At 46.9% G+C, this 25,187-nt stretch overlaps 2 protein-coding genes and 1 long non-coding RNA gene across 3 annotated transcripts; 1 reads left to right on the forward strand and 2 right to left on the reverse strand.

The window, feature by feature from the left end:
- Positions 1-660: 660 nt before the first annotated feature.
- Positions 661-17,707, reverse strand: OASL (2'-5'-oligoadenylate synthetase like). Its single transcript, XM_055549610.1, is given in 6 exon segments — positions 661-1,672; positions 2,269-2,416; positions 6,128-6,369; positions 9,400-9,575; positions 10,989-11,280; positions 17,516-17,707. Coding segments are annotated over 6 exon segments (1,530 nt in total). The 3' UTR covers positions 661-1,192.
- LOC129629541 (histone H2B type 1-C/E/F/G/I-like) lies at positions 9,929-10,318 on the forward strand. Its single transcript, XM_055549611.1, has one exon. The coding sequence runs from the start codon at positions 9,938-9,940 to the stop codon at positions 10,316-10,318; it is 381 nt and encodes a 126-aa protein (XP_055405586.1). The 5' UTR covers positions 9,929-9,937.
- Positions 17,708-23,117: 5,410 nt separating the features above from the next.
- On the reverse strand, positions 23,118-24,597 carry LOC129630428 (uncharacterized). The gene is made up of 3 exons (XR_008703702.1): positions 24,331-24,597; positions 23,501-23,746; positions 23,118-23,272 (listed from the first exon to the last, which is right to left on the reverse strand). It is a non-coding gene; the product is annotated as an uncharacterized LOC129630428 (long non-coding RNA).
- Positions 24,598-25,187: the final 590 nt, after the last annotated feature.

Consider the following 25,187-nt stretch of genomic DNA (forward strand, 5'->3'; position numbering starts at 1 on the left):
TCCAGAGCCTGTTAGAATTTGTAGTCTTGGTTTCAGCCTGGACCTGAATCAGAACCTGCATTTAAACAGGATCTCCAGGTGATACGGACTTCCCTGGTGGCTCAGCAGTAAAGAACCTGCCTGCCAATGCAGGACACACGGGTTTGATCCCTGGGTCAGGAAGATCCTCAGGAGAAGGAGATGGGAACCCATTCCAGTATTCTTGCCTGGGAAATCCCATGGACAGAGAAGCCTGATGGGCTACAGTCCATGGGCTTGCAAATAGTTGTACTTGACTTAGCGACTCAACAACTGCAACAACAATAGGCTATTACAGAGTACTGAGTCGGGTTCCCCATGCTATACATCAGGTTCTTATTAGTTATCTGTTTTATATGTAGTGTGTCTATGTCAGTCTCAATCTCCCAGTTTATCCCTTCCCTTTCCCCCTTCACCCCTGGTAACCATAAGTTTGTTTTCTACATCCTTGACTCTACTTCTATTTTGTAAATAAGTTGAGGGGATTTTTAAAACTACATCATCCTCCATCTCCCAGACTTCCCTTATCTCTATCTCACTTTCTGCACAGTCCTTACTTTCCAGAGTTGAGAGGCTCATATGTTTAGGCTATAACTCCCAGGACAGCCTTAGCACCTGTGGAAATAAACGAGGACCACCCGAAAGAGAACAAACGAAGATTATTTATTCCCAACTCACTATAGCCAGGGGGTTAGCCACCATCCCTTGCCTTTGGCAAAGACACCAAGGCAAGGAGGGAGGTGAGACAGCTTTATCGTGGCATAAAGAGAAGGCCTAAGGTATACCCCGATTGAGGTTGTTTGCATGGGAAGCTGGAGGTGGGCTAATTAGAAGCAGAGCATCCTATATGATTGGTCAGGGAGCTTGTTTGGATTTCTTTCATCAGTCCTAATTGGAAGGGAGGGAATAGGGAAGCTAGTAGTTGTTGACCAAATCCTGATGGTTTCCAGTTAATTGATACAATGGTTTGGCTTCCAGACTGGTGGCTGCAGAGCTTGTGGGTCAGAATTCTATTGTCAAACATGCTCTGGCTATTGTTGGTTTGCATACCTAGTCTCATATCCCTTGTCATCCCTCTACTGGCAAGGTTAGGTGAAATCCATGGGACCTAGATTAAACAGCAAAAACGCACAGGGAGATGTTTCAGAGGAGACTAACTGGGTGGAAATGGAACCTATTCAGCTGTCTTCTTGGAGAGGATGAGGGTGGTGCTGTCTCAGACACCACAGAAACTCAAACTCCACTCATCCTGCAGGACTTGTCCTTGGAACTCTAGCTGTTGCTTCTTTATGAGTAGCCCCTCCCTCACTTCAGTCTGACACTTCAGGTCAAGGACTAAGCTGCTGGAGTAAATGGCATAGGTGTGGCTCCCACCGCAGGGATTCTTCACAAAGACCTGCATCTCAGGAGAGACGATCTGCAGCAGAGAGACGCGAGCGTCAGAGAAGATACTGTAATCTGCCAAGGAGGAGATGTTCCTGAGGACCTGTCGCTCTGCACCAGGATCCTGGAAGGACAGATGCTGTGGGGCCGAGGACTCCAGCTTACACTGGGTCTTCTCTTTAAGCTTCTGTATGGTCTCATAAGGGTTCACCTGGATGATGAAATCCACACAACCCCACTGCTCCACTGTCACCTTGATGTCTCATGCAAACTGGAAGGGAGAGGACAGAGGGGGGTTAAATCCACCGTCTGCTGTCTGAGGACAAATGTGCCCTTCAGGGATTTCCCTGGTGATCCAGTGGTTGAGACTTCACCTTCCAGTACAGGGAGTGTGGGCTTGATCCCTGGTTGGGGAACTAAGATCCCACATGCCTTGTGATAGAAAAACTGAAAACATAAAACAGAAACAACAGTTGTAATGAATTCAATAAAGACTAAAAAAGTAGTCCACATTTTTTAAAAAAAAAATCTTAAAAAAAAAATTCTATTGTGTGGATGGACATTAAAAAAAAAAGGTGCCTTTCACCTGTCCTTGTCTTTACAACAGCAGTAGCTGCATTTTGTTTGGTTGCTAAGTCATGTTCGACCCTTTGCGACCCTATGGATTGAAGCCCACCAGGCTCCTCTGTCCATGGGATTTCCCAGGCAAGAATACTGGAGTGGGTTGCCATTTCCTTCTCCAGGGGATCTTGTGGACCCAGGGATCAAACCTGTGTCTCCTGCACTGGCAGGTGGATTCTTTTCCACTGAACCACCAGTAGCTCATTCTGAACTTCTAGCCTCTGGCAGCCAGAGAGGAGACATTACCTTCAGTTTCCAGTTGGGGATGCATGTCTCATTGTTGTCATAGCAACAGGACTGTTTCAGGCAATGTCGGGCACTCTGAGCCACTATATCCCATCTGTAGCCTGTTGCCACATTGTAGGTGGAGTCAGCCGGATCCAAGATGATGGGCCTGCAACACAGAGAGAGGGAGCCCAGGTTCTTTCTTGTTTGGAAGCCTGAAGGCCAGAAAGAAATCTTCTTGGCAATCATCTGAGCATCTGCTGTGTTCAGAGCCCAGGGTCGTCAGTCCAAGAGGGTCCACAAATATTGCCAGAGAGTAATACAATGACAAGGGCTTCCCAGGTGGCTCAATGATAAGGAATCCGCCTGCCAATGCAGGAGACTCAGGAGGCCTGGATTCGATTTCTGGGTCAGGAAGATCCCCTGGAGGAGGAAATGGCAACCCACTCCAATATTCTTACCCGGGAAATCACCTGGACAGAGGAGCCTTAGGGGGCTACAGTCTGTGGGGTCACAAAGAGTCAGACTTGCCTGAGCGACTGAGCAGCAGCAGCAACAGAGTGAAGAGGGTTGTTTCCAAGAATTCCTCAGGACTTCCCTGGTGGCCCAGTGGCTAAGACTGCACTCTCAGCGCAGGGGGCCTGGGTTCACCCTCAGTCAGGGAACTAGATCTTGCATGCTGCAAGTAAAGATCCCGCAGGCAGCAACTACCATCGAAGATCCTGACTAAATGCCACAACTAAGTCCCAGTGTGGTCGAAATAAATGAATAAATGCTTGAAGTAAATTCCTCTTGGGGAGAGTATTTTAGGTGTTTGTAAGGAATCTTTGAGGTGTACAGAGGTTGAGACCCCTAAAGCCATGATGGAACAAGAATAGCGGTCCCTCAGGCAGACCACACCAGCGTGTGGGCCTCTTAAGTTCAGAGCTTTCACTTTGCTGAACAGACTACGTAAATGAGTTCAAACCTAGAGCTTCTGAATTGCTTTGGACGATAACAATACCGCTGGTACCATTTACTGACGTGTCCTGAGGCACGGGGTCAATCTCTAAGTAACCTATTGTAATCCCTGCAACAATTCTCTAAGGTATGGCAATGATGGTGGTGGTGATGATGGTAATTTCTCCCCACTTTACAGATGAGAAAACTGAGGCACAGACCTCCCTAGGTTCTCCCAACCTGAACATGGGATTCTGATCCATCTCCTCTGCCTCAACGGAGGGGAGGTTGAGCTTCCAAGTGTCTCTCCTCTAATTGACTGTTGAATAGATATTTTAAAGACTACTGGCTTGAAGGGGTCTAATAGCTGACTGAGGTTGCATGGGGTGACCATAGGTCTTGGATGTCAAGCCCATGATGAAGCCCTAGCCCTTGTGTGGTTTCCTGTTGTTTTATTTGGCTGAGCTGGGTCTTAGTTGTGGTCTGCCAGTTTTCATTGTGGCACATAGGATCTTGGCTGCGGTACGTGGGGTTCTTTTTAGTTGTGACTTGTGGGATCTAGTTCCCTGACCAGGGATCAAACCCAGGCTCCCTGCATTGGGAGCATGGAGCATTAATTACTGGATCACCAGGGAAGTCCCAAGACCTGGCCCTTGTGCCCCAGGAACTTTTGACTTAGGCAGCAGCTGAGACTTTATCTAAGTGACAGAATGTGTTAGCATGCTAGTGACATGAACTGGACACTTTAGGCTCCATGCTTTCAACCCCCAGCATCCCTGGCTCCCCGAAATGCTCCTGCCTGATGGAGTCAGGGAGCAGTGCCACTCTGTCCTGTGGATTCAACTCACCTGATCCAAGTGACCCACCAGGTGAGCTGGCATGTGGAGCCTCTGCCTAGTAATCAAATTAGTTCCCTCTGGAGTTTGGACCAGAAATAATGGATGTTCCTCATCACCTTGGAGTAAGAGGGGAGCAGGGCAGGTATGGAGAGAGAAACAGAGGCAGTGAGAGGGGAGGAAGCACATGGGCCGTGAGAAGGAATGACAGAGAAGAGGAGTCTATACTAGTTTGCCTCAGGTCCCAGTGGTTTTCCTAGGTCAATATTCGGGGCATCCGTACAATAAACTGTCTTTTCATAAGGAGACCTGGTTACTCTTTCTTGTTAAAAAAAAAAAAAGACCTGACACTCACATGCTGCTGCTGCTGCTGCTGCTGCTAAGTCGCTTCAGTCGTGTCCGACTCTGTGCGACCCCATAGATGGCAGCCCACCAGGCTCCCCCGTCCCTGGGATTCTCCAGGCAAGAACACTGGAATGGGTTGCCATTTCCTTCTCCAATGCATGAAAGTGAAAAGTGAAAGTGAAGTCGCTCAGTCATGTCCGACTCTTAGCGACCTCATGGACCGAGGCTCCTCTGTCCATGGGATTTTCCAGGCAAGAGTACTGGAGTGGGGTGCCATTGCCTTCTCTGGACACTCACATGAGGGAACAATAAATATTCTTATGATATTGCTTACAATGACCTAAAGCTTCTAGTACAAAGAGTTGTCTCAGGCTGGGTTCTCCCAGGAGCAAAACCTAAGATGAGGATTTGAGTGCAAGTCATTTATTTGGAAGGAGGTGCCAGGAAGCACCAAAGAGCAAGTGGGAAAGTGAGATAGGGACGGGAAGGATGCCAATAAAAGATATGCATCAAGGTAATTATCCCTGTGAGCATCTGGGGCTTGGACTCTGAGAACTAGTGTAGAACACATGACCCAGAAAGAGTCCCTCCATCTGAGATGGCAGGGAGCTGAGGTATTTACACACCAATCCCCACCAGTCACTAAGGGAAGCTGAAAACCCACAGGCAAAGGGACACAGGTGCCGACAGCTGGAGGTTGAACCAACCTTCCCTGAAATGGTAAAGGCCCAGAGGATACAAATGGGTACAAGCAATGTGTGTTACAATACTGAACATTTAGCTGGCATCTATCATAGACTAGATACAGTTGCCCTTTATGTATATTTTCTCTGACTATCCTAAGAGTCCTGCATGGCTGGTGCCAATTACTCCTGTGTTGGGCTTCCGTGGTGGCTCATCGGTAAAGAATCTGCCTGCCAATGGAGGAGATGGGTTCAATCCCTGGATTGGGAAGATCTGCTGGGAAGGAAATGGCAAAACACTCCAGTATTCTTGCCTTGGAAATACAATGGACAGAGGAGCCTGGCAAGCTATAGTCCATGGGGTCTCGAAAGAGCTGGACAACAACAACTCCTGTTTTACAGATGAGGAATGGAGGCTCACAGAGATGAGAAAATGGCAGAGCTGGGATTTAACTCGGGTCTCCGTGGTTCTTTTTAGTTTCTCATGTTGGGAAAAAACACTGAAATGGTCTTCTGAGGGCAAGAGGATTAACGTAGAGTGGAGTGATAGCTCAAGGAATAAGGAAAAGGCTTATAGCCCCTAAGGCCCTGGCGATTTGAAAGGCAATCAATCAGCTTGAGATGTTAGCTGTGTCAGGGTGAGATATCTGCTTTTCTATTTAATAAAGTCCACCCAGGCTTCCCTGGTGGTCCAGTGGTTAAGAATCCGCCTTGCGATGCAGGGGACACAGAGTCTATCCCTGGTCCAGGAAAATTCTACATGCAGTGAAGCCCATAGTAGCCACAGCTACTGAAGCCCGTGCACCCTAGAGCCAGCACTCCACAACTAAGAGAAGCCACTGCCGTGAGAAGCCTCTGAACCGCAGCTAGAGGGCACCCCCCTCGCAGCAAGTGGGAGAAGCGCATGTGCAGCAACAAAACTCAGCACAGCCAAACCATAAAATAGACAAATCTTTAAATATATATATTGTATATAGTGATTTTATATATAAAATAAAGCCCACCCAGGAAACTCGATACCACCTTTCCCTTAATTCTCTTTCTCTGAGATGTGGCTGGCATGCGACGATCCAGTACCTCTTTTCTTTGAGCTGGTTTCTGACAAAGTCCTCAATGACCGGGTTCTGCAACGTGTAGTACTTGGTCCAGTAGATGCAGAGACGCTGATACTTCGTGAGCAGCAGCAGCACAGTGATCAGGCCTTTGTCCATCCTGAAACGCTCTTTCTCCTCATTACCCGTTTCCCAGGCATAGACGGTCAGTAGCTCAAGGGCATACATTGGGGGCAGCTCTGCCCTAGGGCACTTGGCTTTCATATACTACTGAAAGACATGGGAAGAGAGAGAGAGACCCCAAGATTCCATAGAAGGATGACGTTGGACCCAAAACTGGAAAAATCCAAGTTCTTGTCCCAGCTTTGCTACCTACTGGCAGCGTATTCTTGGCCAAGTCACTTTTCCTCTCTGGCCTTAATTGGGTTTCCCCATCTTAAAATTAAGCAACTGGGTGAGTCCAGTGGGTTTCAAACTGTACTTGACATAACTTCCGGAATGGAGTGATGAAGAAGTATCCCAAGGAGTGAGCAGGGACTTTCCTGGTGGTCCAATAGCTAAGATGCCATGCTCCCAGGTTCCGTCCCTGGTCAGGAAACCTAGATCCCACATGCCATAACTAGAGATCATGCCACAGTGAAGGCAAAAGATGCTGCATGCTGCAACTAAGAGCTGGTGCAGCCAAACAGATAAACACTTAGAAGAGAAAAAAGGGAGTCAGCAGGTTGGGCTCTGTCACCAGCACCCCAACCGAAATAACTCTATTTTAATCTATTTGGGCTTCCGGGAGATTTCTTTTAAAGAAAAATCTTCTTAGCTAAAGAGGAAAAAAATGTGTTTGTGTGTGTGTTGGGTGACTATGTTATCATTGCTGTTTAGTTGCTAAGTCGGGTCTGATTCTTTTCGACCCCGTGGACTGTAGCCTGCCAGGATCCTCCAGGACTAGGTAATAGCTGAGAATCTATAGTTAATGTTGGGGTTGCTTCTCTAATAGGCATGTCTTTCTCCCCCATTGTTTAGTGGCCATGCTGTTTGGATGCGATTGGCCCAATCCTCATCTCCAGGGTTGGCTCTGACTGGACAGGATCACGAGGATAAACCTATTCCCCCTTGCCAAGTGGTTGGTTCAAGAGACGCCTGGTGATCTAAGCTGGCTCAATTTGAGTCAAATCTAGTTCTTTTGTTCTGTGGTTGAGAGAAGAGAAGTCTAAGTGAATGTGAGGGCAGGAACAGATGTGGCCATTTTGCCACCATGAGGGAAACCAGCTTGGGGACCAAGTTGACATATAATATTGAGAGAAGCTGTTCCAGATGGTACTAGTGGTAAAGAACCTGCCTGCCAATGCAGGAGACACAAGAGATGCGGTTCCATCCCTTGGTCGGGAAGATCCCTTGGAGGAGGAAATGGCAACCCACTCTAGTATTCTTGCTTGGAGAATCCCATGGACAAAGGAGCCTAGTGGGCTACAGTCCGTGTGGTCACAAAGACTCAGATGTGACTTGAAGCAACTTAGCACACACACACACACAAGAGAATTACAGAGAAACAGAGCTGGAGCCTTCACCAAACAATGCCTGAAGCTCTCTCCACTGTTGTAGGTTTTCACACATGAGCTGATAATTCTCTTTATTGGTTAAGCCCATTAGAGTTGGTTTTTCTGTTACTCTCAATTAAAAAACAAAAAGAAAAAAATTAGAATTTTTTCTAATTTCTAAAAAACTACCCAGGTTAATGTTCTATTTTTGATGGCTATATGAGGTGGTCGGGGGGAGACAAAGCTTTCTTTCTTTATCTCCTACCCTCAGTATTGGAGAAGGAAATGGCAACCCACTGCAGTATTCTTGCCTGGAAAATCCCATGGATGGAGGAGCCTGGTAGGCAACAGTCCATGGGGTCGCAGAGTCAGACATGACTGAGCAACTTCACTCACTCACCCTCAGTATATGGCTATACATAGTACAAACTTAAATGATAAATTATTCCAACTGACATCTCAAAAAAAATTTTTTTAAATGACTTTGTGCGTGAGCATGCACAAACTTGGACATCTCTGAGATCAGTGATATTCTTACAGTTAAGATTTGGTGAAATCAAATAAAACCCAGAGAATCTAACTTACACATTCCTTGGCCTCAGTGGATGAATTGGTAAGAATCAAAAAATACTTTTGAATCATAATAGTAAATGATAACTCCTGGGATGTTACAAAGTCTCCAGATAAAAATGAACTAATAACCTTTTTAGCATCACAGGACTCTAGTTCTGTTTAATGTATAATATGAACTCTTTGTGTCCTTAAGGATTGATCAACACGTCTTGTAACACTTGGTTAAATAAAAATTCTCAAATAAAAGAAAACATCAAATGAATAATACTGAGTCAAGAAACTTTCAAAAAACCATATGCAGCCAACATCTTGTCTTAGAGGCAGAGTCTTTTAGGCTGTTAGTTTTTAGGCCCTGTGGGGACCGTGGTTCCCTGACCAGGGATGGAGCCAAATACCCCTGCAGTGCAAACGTGGAGTCTTAACCACTGGACCGCTGGAGAAGTCCCTCAGAGGCAGAGACTTGTACAAAGAAAGGGCTATAGAAATAAAGCTGGTATGTTTTTCTGTGGACATTGCCAATAAATGTGCATGTCGTATTCAGGAAGAAAACACTTTGTACACTTTGCCAAACAAACAAAACAAACAGATCATTCTTTTGAGTTCCATCTCTTCAAATCCACAAAACTTTGGATCATTTCCTGTTTAAGTGACTGACTGGCCAAAAAAACCAATTTCCTTCTTGACTTCAGTGTTGCTAATATCTGAAGATACATCACAACCTTTGTTGAGGTGATAATATGTAAGAAAATGCTATTTATCCACCATACACATACTAACTTAAACTTTCATAGTATCTTGATTTTTATCTTTAAATACTATTTTTTTCTTTTTTGGTATTTTTTTCTTTTTTGGTTAAACCAGTCTAAACTCTGACTCTTACCAATTTTTTTAAAATAAGAAATCATTTTTTTTCTTTCTTTCTCATTTTTTGTTTGTTTCTGAGTCTTCCTTTCATAAGCGGAGATGACTCTGCTCATCTGGGTATTTGGAAATACCCTTTGGTACCATGCAGACATCCTATGTGAAATCTAAAAAGTAGCTTGTCATAAAACAGGTAACTAACTAAATCCTCTCCCCACAACCGTTGCCCCTCCTCACAGTATCCCCCTGATGACAAGTCTGGTTCCTGCCTTTTCTTCCCCTCCCTCCCCCATCTTCTGCTCTTGCCCCCATCAGGCAGCCTCCTCACCTCCAGGTACCAGTGTTTTGCCAGCCGCAGGAGGCTCTTCAGCTTGGTTGGCTTGTATTTCACGAAGTTTCTCTGCAGCTCGCTGAAGGATGGGGAGAACTGTCCAAGAGTACAGCAGGCCTTAATCAGTCTCACATAGACCTCTGGGGAGGGCTAAAAGTTGGGAACAGAAGGCCCTGAGGAGACAAAGGGGAGACAGTGAGGGCTTAGAAAGCCCCAGTTGCTAATAAGTCCTCAAGGGTTTTTGTTGTTTAGTCATTAAGTCATGTCCGACTTCTAGTGACGCCGTAGACTATAGTTCACCAGGCTCCTCTGTCCATGGAATTTCCCAGGCAAGAATACTGGAGTGGATTGCCATTTCTTCCTCCAGGGGATCTTCTTGACCCAGGGGTCGAATTCATGTCTCCTCTATTGGCAGGCGGATTCTTTACCGCTGAGCCCGTGGGGAAGCTCTCAGGAGACTGCTAATTCATTTGAGTATCTCTCCAGGGAAGCCTTTCAAGATCTTTCTGTGTTGTTGGGTGTTGTCATTATAGACATGCCTGAACCGGCTAAGTCTGCTCCTGCCCCTAAAAAGGGCTCTAAAAAAGCTGTGACCAAGGCCCAGAAGAAGGACGGCAAGAAGCGCAAGCGCAGCCGCAAGGAGAGCTACTCCATGTACGTGTACAAGGTGCTGAAGCAAGTCCATCCGGACACCAGCATCTCGTCCAAGGCCATGGGAATCATGAACTCCTTTGTCACCGACATTTTCGAGCGCATCGCTGGCGAGGCATCGCGCCTGGCGCATTACAACAAGCGCTTGACTATCACATCCAGGGAGGTCCAGACGGCCGTGTGCTTGCTGTTACCTGGGGAGCTGGCCAAGCATGCCGTGTCCGAGGGCACTAAGGCTGTCACCAAGTATACCAGCTCCAAGTAAATATAATATGCCTAGCCGCTGTTAACGGAGAAGGCAATGGCACCCCACTCCAGTACTCATGCCTGGAAAATCCCATGGACAGAGGGCCTGGTGGGCTGTAGTCCATGGGGTCAATAAGAGTCAGACACGACTGACCGACTTCACTTTCACTTTCCAGGGAAGCCTGGAACCACATAGCTTGAGAGACTAAAGGCTTGCCTTCTTGACAATGAAAAGTGAGTTTTGCAGAAACAGATTCACAGACCTAGAGAACAGACCTGTGTTGCCAAAGGGGGAGACAGATGGGTGGGGTAGGGATAGATTGGAAATTCGGGTTTAGCTGATGACGCAAACTATTATATATAGCGTGGGGAAACACCCACCCCCAGGGTAAGTATTCCAGAGTCACCCCAGGAGTTGCTCTAATGCTTTCCCTACCTTGACTCTCCCTTCCTCTCCAATCATGTATTTATCTGCGTGATTCCTTGATAAATCTGTTTGCCCCATTGAACCACAAGGATAGCCAGAGCTGAGTCAGTCCCAGGCATTTCAGTCGCCCAGCACCCAGCACGGGATGTGGGTTGAATGGGTGCATGCAGGTGTCTGCACGTGGCCGCAAAGGAGAGGTGAAGCAGCTGTGGGTACCCCCCTGGGGAGGGCAGGTGTGTGAGTCAGGTGGGCTTTCCCTTACTCAGGACCCTGAAGGCCGGCACGATGGTGACAGTGACTTGCTCTTCCATCTCCCAGGTCTGAATGGCAAAGGCGACAGCAGAGGTGACTCCGTGGACCAGCCTCAGGTTCTGGGGCTGGAGGTGAAGCAGATCCGGGCAATCCGTGAGCTTTTCACAGAGCATGCTCAGAACGTGCTCGTGGTGATTGTGGTTGCTGGCTTCCTCCTGGAAGCTGCTAAAACCGCTCAGGAACATCACCAGCTCCACCTCCACGTGGTTCCTGAGTACCGTGCCATTCCCGAAGGAGCCCACCTGTGGAACACAGAGTCCCATCACCCCAAGGCCACTGCTGGGACCAGGGAATCCCTAGGGCTCTTCCACGGATGATCCCATTCATCACTACCTGCCTCACCAACGGGTGGGGAGTACCCACATGACCTCTTTACAGGGGAGGAAAGTGAAGAGGTCAAGACAGCAAGCCGCTCACCCAGGGTCACACAGTGGATGTGTCAAACCCAGGCAGCCGGACTCCACAACCCATGTTTCTTACTTACCCCACTGCCTTGCTTCTGAGACTCAGCCTTATCTTCAAGAGTGATCCCCACTTCAAGGAAACCATCATCCTCTACAGGGTGACAGTTGGAGGGTTCTGGGGGATGGGAGGGGCAGGTCTGAATAATTCTGTGCTCTGTGTGTGTGTGCAAAGTCACTGCAGTCTTGTCTGACCCTTTGGGACCCTGTGGACAGTATAACCCGCCCGGCTTCTCTGTCCATAGGATTCTCCAGGGACAATGGGGATAATTATCCTAGTCCCTCCACCTCAACTGGGCGCTTCCCTGATGGCTCAGCAGGTAAAGACTCCACCTGCAATACTCCACCTGCTCTCCTCCAGGGGATCTTCCCAACCCAGGGATCGAACTTGTGTCTCTTAGCATCTCCTGCACTGGCATAATTTTATGTCATTAAAAAAAGGGTGTGGAGACCTAGGGGCTTCCCAGTTGGCGCTAGTAGTAAAGAATCTGCCTGCCAATGCAGGAGACATGGGTTCCATCCCTGAGTCAGGAAGATCCCCTGGAGAAGGGAATGGCAAACCACTCCAGTATTCTTGCCTGGAGAATCCCGTAGATAGGGGATCCTGGCGGGCTATGGTCCATAGTGTCGCAAAGAATCAGACACGACAGAAGTGACTTAGCACACATGCATGCCCTTGGTGATCTAGCTGGGTGGGATGAAAAGAATGGGAGGGAGGTTCAGGATGGAGGGGCTATATGTATACGTATGGCTGACTCACTTTGTTGGACAGCAGAAAAAAACATAACATTGTAAAGCAACTCTACTTCAGCAAAAAAAATTTTTTTCAATAAAAAGGGGGCACAGGGTTTCTTGGTGGATCAGAGCCATGGGCTGGGAATGGGGCAGCCTAATCTTGACTTCCCCTCTTGCCCCTGTTCCTCGTCAGTCATCTCAGAGTAACGATAGCACACGAGTCACCGGGTTTTGGGAGGATTCGATAAGACTATGTGTGTCAAGTGCTTGCAGTGGTGCGGTTACACAGGAAGTCAGCCATATAGCTCTCTTCCTTCTCTTTCTCAAGTTGACTTAGATCACCTCTTCTGCCTGAGTTTCAGGCAGAATTGAAGGAGACTGAGCTGAATGATTTTGAAGGGGTCTTTTTGATGTTCCGAGATCCTGGACTTGCTCTCCAGTCCTGTGGCCTCTGGTATACAAGGCCCCCAACTCTTTGGCTTTCTCTCTTTCTCACTCGGGATGGAGAGGTGGAATTGCCACAGATGTATCAGACCTCAGGTGGGTTACCTCTGCTGGTGGGTGGAATCACTGAACATTGACTATGACCCAGCTGCCACCAGCTGAGCCCTCACTGTGTCCAGCACCACTGAAAGTCTTTTATACAAACAGTCTTTTAATCCTCACTCTCACTAATTGTGGCGGTGTGTGTCAGTCTCTCAGTCGTGTCTGAGTCTTTGCGACCCCACGGACTATTGCCTGCCAGGTTCCTCTGTCCATGAGCCTTTTCAGGCAAGAATACTGGAGTGGGTTGCCATTTTCCATCCCCAGGATATTGTCCCAACCCAGGGATCAAACCCAAGTCTCCTGTGTCTCCTGCATTGCAGGTAGAGTCTTTACCTGCTGAGCCATCAGGGAAGCGCCCAGTTGAGGTGGAGGGACTAGGATAATTATCCCCATTGTACAGATGAAAAAAAGGAGGCAATTGGGGGTTAACTGATTTGCCATGGACTCATAACCAGGAGTCATGGTCACAATCAGACAGAGGTCAGAACACAGGGTGTGGTTCTTCTGCCTCTTTATTTCCAGTGACCCAAGTCTACGTGCCAGGCCCTGCTTCTGTGGAAGAGAAGTCTGACATCTTTATTTTCTTCTTCCTTTGTTTTTGGCCTCACCATGTGGCATGCAGGATTTTAGTTCCCCATCCAGGAATCCAGGAATCAATCCCTGGATTGATTGAATCCACATCCCTTGCATTGGAAGCGTGGGAGTCTTAACCACTGGACCTCCAAGGAAGTCCTCCTTTTTCTTTTCCATTTTTCTTTCTCCACCTGCATTCAGAGTCAGCCTTTCTGCCCCATGTGAGAGCATTGGGGATGGCACTCTGTGTGCCGAAGAAAGCCACAACCCCTTGAAGGCTGTGCCCTTCCTACCTTTCCCAGTGGGAAGATATGGGCAGAGAGGGAAGAACATTCTAGAGCAGGCTGTATGATTTGCTCCGGTCTAAACCTATTCTAACCCAAGGATAAGCATTCACTCATATGGGCCAGCACAGCTCACCAGATTTTCATGGGAGGGCAGAGGGTTTAAAGCCCAAATAAAGTGCTAATTTCTCAATGGCCGTTGCTCTTTGGGTGTCTCTATTATTTATTAGTTTCAAGATTGGAGAAGGTTGCAGGCAGGATTTGAGGGCTGGGTTAATACCACTTCCTGCCATCAAAACTCATGTTTGAGACATCCTTCCGTCCCACTCACTTGCCCCATGCCATCTGCGTTATTCTCAGGGCTGGTGGGGTGGAGTGGGTTTGGTCTGGAAGGAGTCATACTGGTGCTCCAGGCCCAGAAGAACACTCGAGCAAAAGTTGATAACAATGCTTTTGTTTTTGAACATTGACTAATCATTTAGCCTGCACCACTCTATTTGGTTGACGAGGGAGAGATGATGATGATGGTGTGGGTGTGTGCTCAGTTGCTCAGTTGTGTCTGATTCTTTGGGACCCCATAGACTACAGCCCACCAGGTTCCTCTGTCCATGGAGATTCTCCAGGCAAGAATACTGGAGTGGGGGCTTTCCCTGATGGACCAGTGGTAAAGCATCCATCTGTTAATGCAGGAGACGCAGATTCAATTCCTGGTCCAGTAAGATCCCACATGCCACAGAGCAACTAACCTCATGTGCCACAACTATTGAGCCTGTGCTCTACAGCCCGGGAGCTGCAACTACCGAGCCCTCGTGCCACAACTACTGAAGCCGGTGTGCCCTGGAGCCCGTGCTCTGCAACAAGAGATGACACCACAATGAGAAAACTACATTGCAATGGAGAGTAGCCCCTGATACCCACAACCAGAGGAAAGCCCATGCTGCAACGAAGACCCAGAGCACAGCCAAAAATAAATAAATAAAATTATATAAAAAAAAGAATGCTGGAGTGGGTTGCCATTTCCTCCCCCAGGGGATCTTCCTGACCCAGAGATGGAATCTGAGTCTCCTGTATTGGCAGGCAGATTCTTTACCACTGAGCCACTGGGGAACCCTTGCCCCCCACCCCCACTGCGATGCCGGTGATGTCATCCCAATTACACATGAGAAGACTGAGACTGAGGGTTTGAGAGACAAGACTGTGACTCCAAGGTCACCTGGCTAGTGAGGGAAGAAGCCAAGAGTCAAGCCCACGCCTCATGTCAGAATGTACGGTGTCTCACTTCTAAATCGCATGGCTTCAGGCTCTGGGTGCTGGGTTTGAGAGTTACAAAGTAACATGGGCCTGCGGCTTCTAGATCCTTCCCTCAAGCGACTGCTCCTAAAGGCAGAACTAGAGCACTGAGCTTCGAGTCAGGAGTCCTAGTGCTAGTCTTGCCTGTACCAGCTTGCTGTGTGAACGTGGAAAGTTTCTCACCCTCTCTGCCTCAGTTTCCTTAGCGTTTACAGGAAGGATTGGCTGAGACTGTCTGCCTCCAGGACCTTTCATGTTGGGAAGCTGAAGCTGGTGGATTGAATTAAGAACATGTAGGGTTTCCCTAGTAGTCCAGTGGTTAAGAATCTGCCTTGCAATGTAGGGGACACCGGTTTGATCCCTAGTCCGGGAAGATCCCCTATGCAGTGGGGCAACTGAGCCCCTGTGCCACCATTGCTGAAGCCCATGTGCCTAGAGCCTGTGCTCTGCAACCTGACAGGCCACTGTGGTTGAGAGGTCCACGCAGCACAATTAAAGAAAGCCCTGGTGCAATAGCAAAATCCCCAGTGCAGCCAAAAATAAAATAAATAAATAAATTTAAGAATATGTAGATTTTTACTTGATGAATGAGGGGGCACAAGCCATCCATATGGGCAGGTAGCTGCCCCAGCAAGCTCCACTGTAGGGTAATGAAACTCACGGGGCCATTTGGAGGAAAGACACAGTTTCAGTATACCCATACAGAGGAAGTGGAGTATAAGATTTATTACTTACACAAACAGATAACTATTGAGGACCTACTGTACAGCTCAGGGAACTCTACTCAGTGCTCTGTGGTGACCTAAATGGGAAGGAAATGTCAAACGGAGTGGATATATATACAGGTACAACTGCATCCCTTTGCTGTACAGCTGAAACTAACATTCTAAAGCAACTATACTCCAATAAAAATTCATTAAAAATTAATTTTAAAAAAGGCTTATTAGTACAGATCCCAGAAGCAAGGGGACTTGGTGAACTGGGGAGAGAGCAGGCCTTCTCCCCTGGTCACAATTTAGCAGGGTAGAAAGCATCTAGTTCTTACAAGGTGATTGGGGCAGAGGTTACTAACGTTTCGCAGGCTTAACTTTGAAGTGGTTATTTTATTTTACTTTTTAATTTAAAAAGTCCATCTTGACTCTATATTAAAAAAAACTTAAAAAAAATTTCGTTATTTATTTTGGCTGCATTGTGTGGCTTATGGAATTTCTCTGACCAGGAATCAAATCCATGTCCCCGCAGTAGGAGTTCAGAGTCTTAACCACCAGACCGCCGGTGAAGCCTAATAACTGGTTATTTTAAAAGGTTCTACCAGGAGAAGCAAAGCATAAACTTGCAGGGTGCCCAAAATTTATCTAAAGGTCCAGACTCTGGACTTTTGGTGTTAGCAGGATCATCATATTGTAAGGCGCCTAGGCAGCAACTCAGAAAAAGAAAATTGTTTTTTTGTTTTTCCTCATCACACCTCAAAAGTAATTTTTTCTCATCACACCTTTCTAGTTTTGATCCGCTTGGAGTATTATCCTAGTTAGGACCAGAGGTGACGAGAGGCAGCTCCTGAAAGGGTTTGGGGGTGAAAAAGCTCAGTGGGGGCAGCCCAGAGTGGACTAAGAAATCCCAGCTTCACCACCAGCTGTGTGACCTTCGGTAAGTCCTCATCTCCCTGATCTTCCATTTAAAAACAACAACAACAAAAAAAACTTTCCTTTATCAAAAATTGTAAACATAAAAATAGAAAGAGAAAACAAAGAACATTTATACCTCTGCCCCATCAGATTCAACAAGTCTAAACTTGCCATGTTTGCTTCAACTAAGCCACTTTAAAGTAATTTACAGGGACTTCCCTGACTGTCCAGTGGTTATGACATCACCTTCCAACACAGGGCATGCAGGTTCAATCCCTGGTCTGGAACTAAGTCTCGAGACCAAAAAACCAAAACATAAAACAGAAGCAATATTGTAGCAAATTCAAGACTTTAAAAATGGTCCGCATCCAAAAATCTTAAAAAATAATAATAATAAAATAAATTACAGAAACTAAGGACCATTGTCCATAAATACTTTAGATTTATGTCCAACCAAAGAGAACATTTGCCCCCACAACCACAAAACTATTACACTTCAAAAAAAAAATTCCCATATATATACATATAAAATCTAATATTCTGGCCATACTGAAATTTCCCCAGTTGTTCCCAAATTATATTCTACGGATGGTCCATTCACACCAAGATTCAACCAGAGACCTTGCATTGCATTTAGCCATTATAGATCTTAAGTCACTGAGTTTGCACTGTGCTCATCTGTAAACTGGAAAGACTGGCGCACACTTCAGAGGGTGTACAAATTAGAGGCAGTACATGTGAAGGGCTTAGGCACGTGCATCCAGAATGTGCACTACTATTATTAGCTTCCTTACTCAACTTGCTCTGCTCGAGGCAGCAGTGTGTTGGGATGCTGTGTCTTGAGATGTCAGTAGCATGGACTAGGGATAATGAGGCAAGAGGTCCCTAGCATCCTCAGAGACATGGACCCACGGGTTGGGTTTTGCCCAGCCCTGGCTGGGAAATGGAGGGGACCAGTCTCACCTGGATCACCTTCAGCACCTTCTGGCCCAGCCCATGGTCCCCCTGGAAGTGCTGCTTCTTCAGGAACTTCTCCACGGACTGCACAGCCTTCACCACGTCTTCTTTCCACGCCTTGATGTTATGCTGGCACTGAGCCACAAAGGAGTTCAGCCTAGAAGCTGGGGTATCAAACAGCTCCAGGGATACTGCCATCTGTCTTGAGAGTACCACTGGTGGCTGGGTATGCAGCTATGCACCTACCTATCTGCTGGCACACTCACCCTTCTTTAAGGACACTCCTCTCCAGTACCCTGTGGAATAAAGGGCCAGAGTGTACAGGAAACCAGGGGTGTCTGGCTGACCTGGGGCTCCTCTTTATTGAGGCTGTGTACTGTGGCTGGCACACCCCAGATACTGAGTGATGACTGGAAGGTCAGGTGCCACCTTAATGGGTGTGGCTTTCAGTCACCCTTCCTGTGGCAGGTTTCATGTCTCAACTGTTAGTTTTCTTTTTATAAGTTGCAAACTGACATTGGCTTGAGGATGGCCCTGAAAGAGGCAACTCCTCCAGTTGGATGGTATCCACCAATCCCATCCCCCTATGATGTCATCCAAAACAGGCTGACAAAGAGCAGGGACTTGCTCTAGGTTGAACTGAAGCATGGGAATTCTAGGGTCCCTAGTACAAACTCTGGAATTCCAGTCTGCCCTTTGTCAGACTCTTAACCTCTCTGACCTTCACATAAATAATCCTTAAAATGGGTTTAGGAATAATACCTATCCCATAGGGTGTGTGGATTAAGCCTGAGAATATTTAGAAGGGAAAGTATTAAGTAAATGTACATATTGGACTTCCCTGGCAGTCCAGTGGTCGAGACTCTGTGCTTCCAATGCAGAGGGCATGGGTTTGATCCCTAGCTGGGCAGCTAGGATTCCACATGCCTCGTGGCCAAAAACAAAAAATAAATGCAAGTATTATTAGTCATTTACTATACATCTAGTGAGGCTTCCCAGGTGGCTCAATGGTAAAGAACCCGCCTGCAAATGCAGGCGACATGGGTTCGATCTCTGAGTTGGGAAGATCCCCTGGAGGAGGAATGGCAACCCACTCCAGTATTCATGCCTGAGAAATTCCATGGATGGAAGAGCCTGGTGGGCTACAGTCCATGGGGATCACAAGAGTCAGACATGACTTAGCAACTAAACCATCTTCTATTCCACATCTGTGGATAGTGAGGGGTGATGGTATTTGGGAGGTCAGTCTCAAGTAAGGCGGTTAGGGAAGTTCTGAAAAGCAAATATTTGAGCAAAACATGAAGGAGGCAAAGAGTAAGCTGTATGTACGTCGGAGGAAATAATGGGAGAAGGAGCAGCAAGTACAAAGGCCCTGTGGTAGCAGTGTGCCTAGTGGGTGTGAAGAATAGCAGTGTGATGGAAATGGGATGATCAAGGGGGGAAAGTGGGAGGGGATGAGGTTTGAGTAGTACAGAGTTGGGGGCAAATTGTGTAGGATCTTGAAGACTACTAAGATTCTGGCTTTTACTCTGAATGAAATGGGCTTCCCTGATGGCTCAGATGGTAAAGAATCTGCCTGTAATGCAGGAGAGCCAGCTTTGATACCTGGGTCAGAAAGATCCCCTGGAGAAGGGAATGGCTACCCACTCCAGTATTCTTGTCTGGGAAATCCCATGGACAGAGGAGCCTGGCGGGCCACGGTTCAAAGGGTGGCAAAGAGTCAGACATGACTGAGCAACTAGCTTTCACACTGAATGAAATGGGGAACCATGGGGGAGTTCCAAGCAGAAGAGGGACATGGTTGGACTTTTAACAGAATCACATTGGCTCCCGGTGGGAGAATTAGATTAAAAGTGGAGGGTGGGAGAGGTGGTGAGAGCAGAAGCAGGAATTCATTAAGAAGTTACTGCAACAGTCCAAACAAGAGATGTGGTGGCTTGGATCAGAATATTAGCAGTGAAAGGGAGGGAGATGTGGTATTATTTATTTTTCTTATGGAAAATTTCAAACATGAACAAAAGTAGAATATAATGAATGTCTATGTATCACCTTCCATTCAACAATTATCAAAGTGAAAGTGAAGTAGCTCAGTTGTGTTCGACCCTTTGTGACCCTATGGGCTGTAACCCGCCAGGCTCCTCTGTCCCTGGGGTTCTCCAGGCAAGAATACTGGAGTGGGTTGCCATTTGCTTCTCCAGGGGATCTTCCCAACCCAGGGATCGAACTTGGGTCTCCCACATTGAAGGCAGACTTTACTATCTGAGCCACCAGGGAACCCCTTCAACAATTATCAACCTATAGACAATTTTTTATGTTTATTCAGGTCTTCTGCCTATTTGTGTGTGTGTGTGTGGCCATGTGGCTTGCAGGGTCTTAATTTCCCAATCAGGAATAGAACCTCTGCAGTGGAAGCACAGAGTCCTAATTGCTGGGCCTCCAGAGAAGTCCCAATCTAGAGACAGTCTTTCTTGAATGATGTCCCCATCTCCCCTCTTGTATTATTTGGAAGTGAATCCCAGACATCACAGGGGCTTCCCTGGAGGCTCAGTCAGTAAAGAATCTGCCTGCAATGCAGGAGATGCAGGTTCAATCCCTGGATTGAGAAGATTCCCTGGAGAAGGAAATGGCAGTCCACTCCAGTATCCTTGCCAGGAAAATCCCATGGACAGAGGAGCTTGGCGGGCTACAGTCCATAGCGTTGCAAAGAGTTGGACACAATGAGTGACTAAGCACGCGCACACAGCGAAGATGTATTTAAAGCCATGAGTCGGGATGACTTCACCAAGGCAGTGAGTATAGAACAGGATGAGAAAAGGACTAAAGACTGAGCCCTGAAACACTTAATAATATTAATAGATTGGAGAAATGCAAGCATCCAGCAAACAAGAATGAGGCGTATCGAGGGAGGTGGAAGAAAAATCAGGACTGTATCTTGATAGCCAAGTAGAGACATTGTTCTGGGAAACAGAAAGTGATCCACTGGGTCAAATGTCAGGCAAATCTGTGACTGTGTCCTGAGGGCAGTGGCAAATCAGATGAGTGACCATACGAAAGTTTACCACTCTGGGTAGATTGGCCTGGCTGCTTCTGTAGGGAGAGTGGGTTGCAGGGGGCAAAGGTAGATATAGGCAGACATGTCAGGATGCTGAACTGTGACCCAGGTGTTAGGGAAGGTGTCCTGGATTCAACTGGAAGCACTGGAGGTGGGAGAAGGGATGGGATTCTAGGTCTATGTTGAAGGAAGGGAGGACAGGATTTGGTGACTACAGGTAGGAGGTGAGGGAGAAGACAGGATGGCTATCATCCTTCTGGTTTGGGTACCTGGGTAATGGGTGAAGGAATAGAGACAGGGCAGGAACAGAGACCCAGAGGTAGAGAACAGACCTGTGGGCATGGCTGGGGGCAGTGGTAGAAGAGGGGAATGAATTGGAAGATTGGGCCTGACACACATACACTGTTGCTGCTGCTGCTGCTGCTGCTGCTAAGTCGCTTCAGTCGTGTCCAACTCTGTGCGACCCCATAGACGGCAGCCCGCCAGGCTCCCCGTCCCTGGGATTCTCCAGGCAAGAACACTGGAGTGGGTTGCCATTTCCTTCTCCAATGCATGAAAGTGAAAAGTGAAAGTAAAGTCGCTCAGTCATGTCTGACTTTTAGTGACCTCATGGACTACAGCCTACCAGGCTTCATTGTCCATGGGATTTTCCAGGCAAGAGTACTGGACTGGGTTATACATACACCACCATGTGTAAAACAGATAGCTAGTAGGAACCTGCTGAATAACACAGGGAGCTCAGCTCTGTGCTCTGCGATGACCTAGATGGGAGGGATGGGCGCGGGTGGTGGGAGGGTGGGAGGGAGAGTCAACAGTGAGGGATATATGCATACATATAGCTGATTCACTTTGTTATACAGCAGAAACCAACACAATATTGCAAAGCAACTCTACCCCAAATGAAAAACAAACAAAAGCAAAGGGAGGAAGGTACAAGGAGGAATGGAAAGCAGGGAGGTCTAGAAGGGTAACTGTTTAAGCCAGAGAGCTTCAAAAAGGTGTCCATATTGCTTAATGTTTCTGGTGAGTTCAGGAATCTAGGCTTGAGATGCACCCAAGAGGCTGCTGGTGATCATGATGTTTCAAGTGTAGGGAGAGCTGGGAGCAGAGGCCAGGCTGGGGTGGGTGTTGAGTAGTAGGTTGGGTGAGGGGCATGAATGCCAGAAGTGGAGATAACCCTTTCAAGAACTTTGTTGTGAAAGATGGAGAAAGACAGGGTGTGACCTGGACGAAGTGGTGAGGTAAAGTCTGTTTAGTGTCTTAAACGCCGTTTGTGGACAAATAAAATGAAAACCCTCAATCATGACACATTTCAGTGTAAACATTCCAACTGGCTAACCCCAAATGGAGAGAATCATATTTTTAATTACATAAATTCTTAACATATCCAGATTTCCCGAGTCTGGTGGTGCTTGGTCCTTAAACATTCCTATATTACAATGGTTTAAAAGACAAGAGCAGTTTTGCAAAGGGTAGTCAACAATAAACTGAGATTCTAAACATTTGTCCAATGTTTATAATGACAGATAATGAGGTTCAAGGCAAAATAGAAAAGTTATTCAAGCAATGAACATTCAGACTTGACATCTTAGTTAAACATTTTTTTTTGGAAATAATAATTGATTTACAATGCTGTATTGGCTTCAGGTATACAACAAAGTGATTCAATAGTTTTACGGATTATACTCCATTTAAAGGGCTTCCCCGGGTGACTCAATAGGTAAAGAATCCACTTTCAATGCTTTAGATGGAGGAGATGTGGGATCAATCCCTGGGTTGGGAAGATCCCCTGGAGGAGGGCCTGACAATCCACTCCAGAATTCTTGCCTGGAGAATTCAATGGACAGAGGAGCCTGGTAGTCTACAGTCCATAGGGTCACAAAGAGTCGAACACGACTAAGTGACTTCACTTTCACTTTCTGTGCTGTAGAATAGATATCAGTTCAGTTCAGTTCGGTTCAGTTGCTCAGTCACGTCTGACTCCTTTTGACCCCATGGAAGCATGCCAGGCTTCCCTGTCCATCACCAACTCCTGGAGCTTGCTCAAACTCATGGCCATTGAGTCAGTGATGCCATCCAACCATCTCATCCTCTGTCGTTCCCATCTCCTCCTGCCTTCAATCTTTCCCAGCATCAGGGGCTTTTCCAATAAGTCAGTTCTTCACATTGGGTAGCCAAAGTATTGGAGTTTCAGCTTCAGCATCAATCCTTCCAATGAATATTCAGGGTTGATTTCCTTTAGGACGGACTGGTTGGATCTCCTTGCAGTCCAAGGGACTCTCAAGAGTCTTCTCCAACACCACAGTTCAAAAGCATCAATTCTTCGGCGCTCAGCTTTCTTTATAGTTCAACTCTCACATCCATACATGACTACTGGAAAAACTATAGCTTTGACTAGACGGACCTTTGTTGGCAAAGTAATGTCTCTGCTTTTTAATATGCTGTCTTGGTTGGTCATAACTTTCCTTCCAAGGAGTAAGTGTCTTTTAATTTCATGGCTGCAGTCACCATCTGCAGTGATTTTGGAGCCCAAATATAGAATAGATGTGTCCTTGTGCATGCGTGTTGTCACCTCAGTCATGTCACTCTTTGTGACCCCATAGACTATACAGCCCACCAGGCTCCTCTGTCCATGGGATTCTCCAGTCATGAATACTGGAGTGGGTAGCCATTTCCTTCTCCAGGGGATCTTCTCAACCCAGGGATCGAACCTGCGGGGCGGGGGTGGTGAGGGAGAACAAATTAACACCAGCAGGTTCCCTGGCTCACTCCTTCCCGAAGGGGATGGGCGCGTTTCTTCCTTACATGGGGTGAACGTAGGGGTGTGTCCAGGGGTCTGGCCAGAGGGGTGGCTTAGGTGTTTTGCCCACCCCTCTGGTGGTGGTGTGTGCAGGGGTAGTGGGGTGGAATGGGCAGTACCCTGTTTTTGCTCCCTACACCTTGTTTTTTGGCTCCAGGCTCCTCAAAATTGGCAGTTGGGTCTTTGATCTTTTGGGTCCAGCATTTGTCCCAACTGCACCCACAGGCAGTCATTTTTAGTCCTCTGCAGTTTCGTTGTATTTTGTTGCCTGAGGAGGGGTGTGTTCATGTGCGAGCACTGGAGCAAAGTGTCCCAGGTCCCAGTCTGTCTCAGATTGTGTGTTGATTTTATGGTTTGTCAAAATGCCACCCAGTTCAGCACGTTTCTATGGGGGTGAGGGAAGAGATAGTGGTTAGAAAGGGTGTGGGCTAGGTCTTGGGAAGGAGGAAGATACATAAAGAAGGGTTTTCTTTTCACTTGTATACCTCTAAATGCAAACCCTGAGACAATGATTTGCATAAGACTTGTTTTAGGAAATGATCCCAAGAGATGGGTGTGGGGGACTGAGGAGGGAAAACCGATCCAAGAAATTTCACAAAAGCGATCACTATTGTGGGCAGCTGAGGTTTTGTTAGGGTACGCACACTGACTGAAACCTCCCACCCTGGCCAGGCACCATAGTGACCATTTGGATGAGTTGTTTGACAGGAGGTCCTGGTAAGGAACACAGAGCTAATAAACCACCACCAAGCAGGAGAGCTCAGGAAAGGTCAAAAAGTGAAACCACGTGCCCAACCACTTCCCAGAATCCTTATCGTTGGCATCCATCTTGGCTGAACCAGGCATGTACCACCAGGAAGGACTCTGAGTCAGAATGATTGGCTAAAGACAACCCGGAAACTAATCCCATCAACATAAAACCCGAGACTGCGAGCCACTTGGCAGAGCAGTTCTCCTGGGTTCCCTTACCCTGCTGCTCTCAGTCCCGGCATCCCTTCCCAATAAAGTCTCTTGCTTTGTCAGCATATGTATCTCCTTGGGCAATTCATTTCCGAGTGTTAGACAAGAGCCCACTTTTGGGTCTTGGAAGTCGTTCCACTTCCTGCAACAGTTTGATCCCACTGGAGAGATCAATGTAGAACATGCATCAAAATTATCTATCTGAGAGGTGGAAGAGGGGAGTATGTACTCACTAGTTCCTGTCTTTCCAGGGGGCAAGGCTTGCCCCCTGCAGTGTTAAGTCCCTAGAACTTCCATTTGTGCTCATAGTTACTTGGAAGTCTTAAGACACAGTCTGGTGAGTCCTACCACCAGAGGACTTGACTCAGGTAAGTCTGGGATAGTTGCTGAGAATTTGTAGTTCACAGAGATTCCCAGGTGATGCCGATTCTGCTGGTCTGGGGTCCATCTCTACTTTTGAGAATTGATGATTTAGAGGTTTGAGTACTGAAAGATGATGACATGGGGGGAAAAGGGTAGTTGACTCAAAGTCATGGAGTTGTGAGCCAGCATTAAATGTTCTGGAATTACAAGTGTTTGGCCACATCTGATATGTTTTGAGAGTGATGAAGAATGACTGCAGGACCAGCAAGGGGTAAATGATAAGAATCCTGAATGCCAAACAAAGGAACTTGAACTTAATTCTGTATGTAATAAGAGCCTATTTGAAGGATTTTATTTTATTTTTTTACTTCTTAGGTTTTTTTTTGTTTGTTTTTAGAATCCCTGACATCTACCAAGTTTCTCAGCATTTTATTTTATTAATAATTTTATTTACTTTTTTTTAAAATTTTATTTTATTTTTAAACTTTACATAACTGTATTAG

This window comes from Bubalus kerabau, chromosome 16 (assembly GCF_029407905.1).
Source record: "Bubalus kerabau isolate K-KA32 ecotype Philippines breed swamp buffalo chromosome 16, PCC_UOA_SB_1v2, whole genome shotgun sequence".
Taxonomy (NCBI): domain Eukaryota; kingdom Metazoa; phylum Chordata; class Mammalia; order Artiodactyla; family Bovidae; genus Bubalus; species Bubalus kerabau.

What these genes read in the sequence shown, in the direction of transcription:
- LOC129629541 (XM_055549611.1), top strand. Translation starts at nt 9,938, where the DNA reads ATGCCTGAACCGGCTAAGTCTGCTCCTGCCCCTAAAAAGGGCTCTAAA.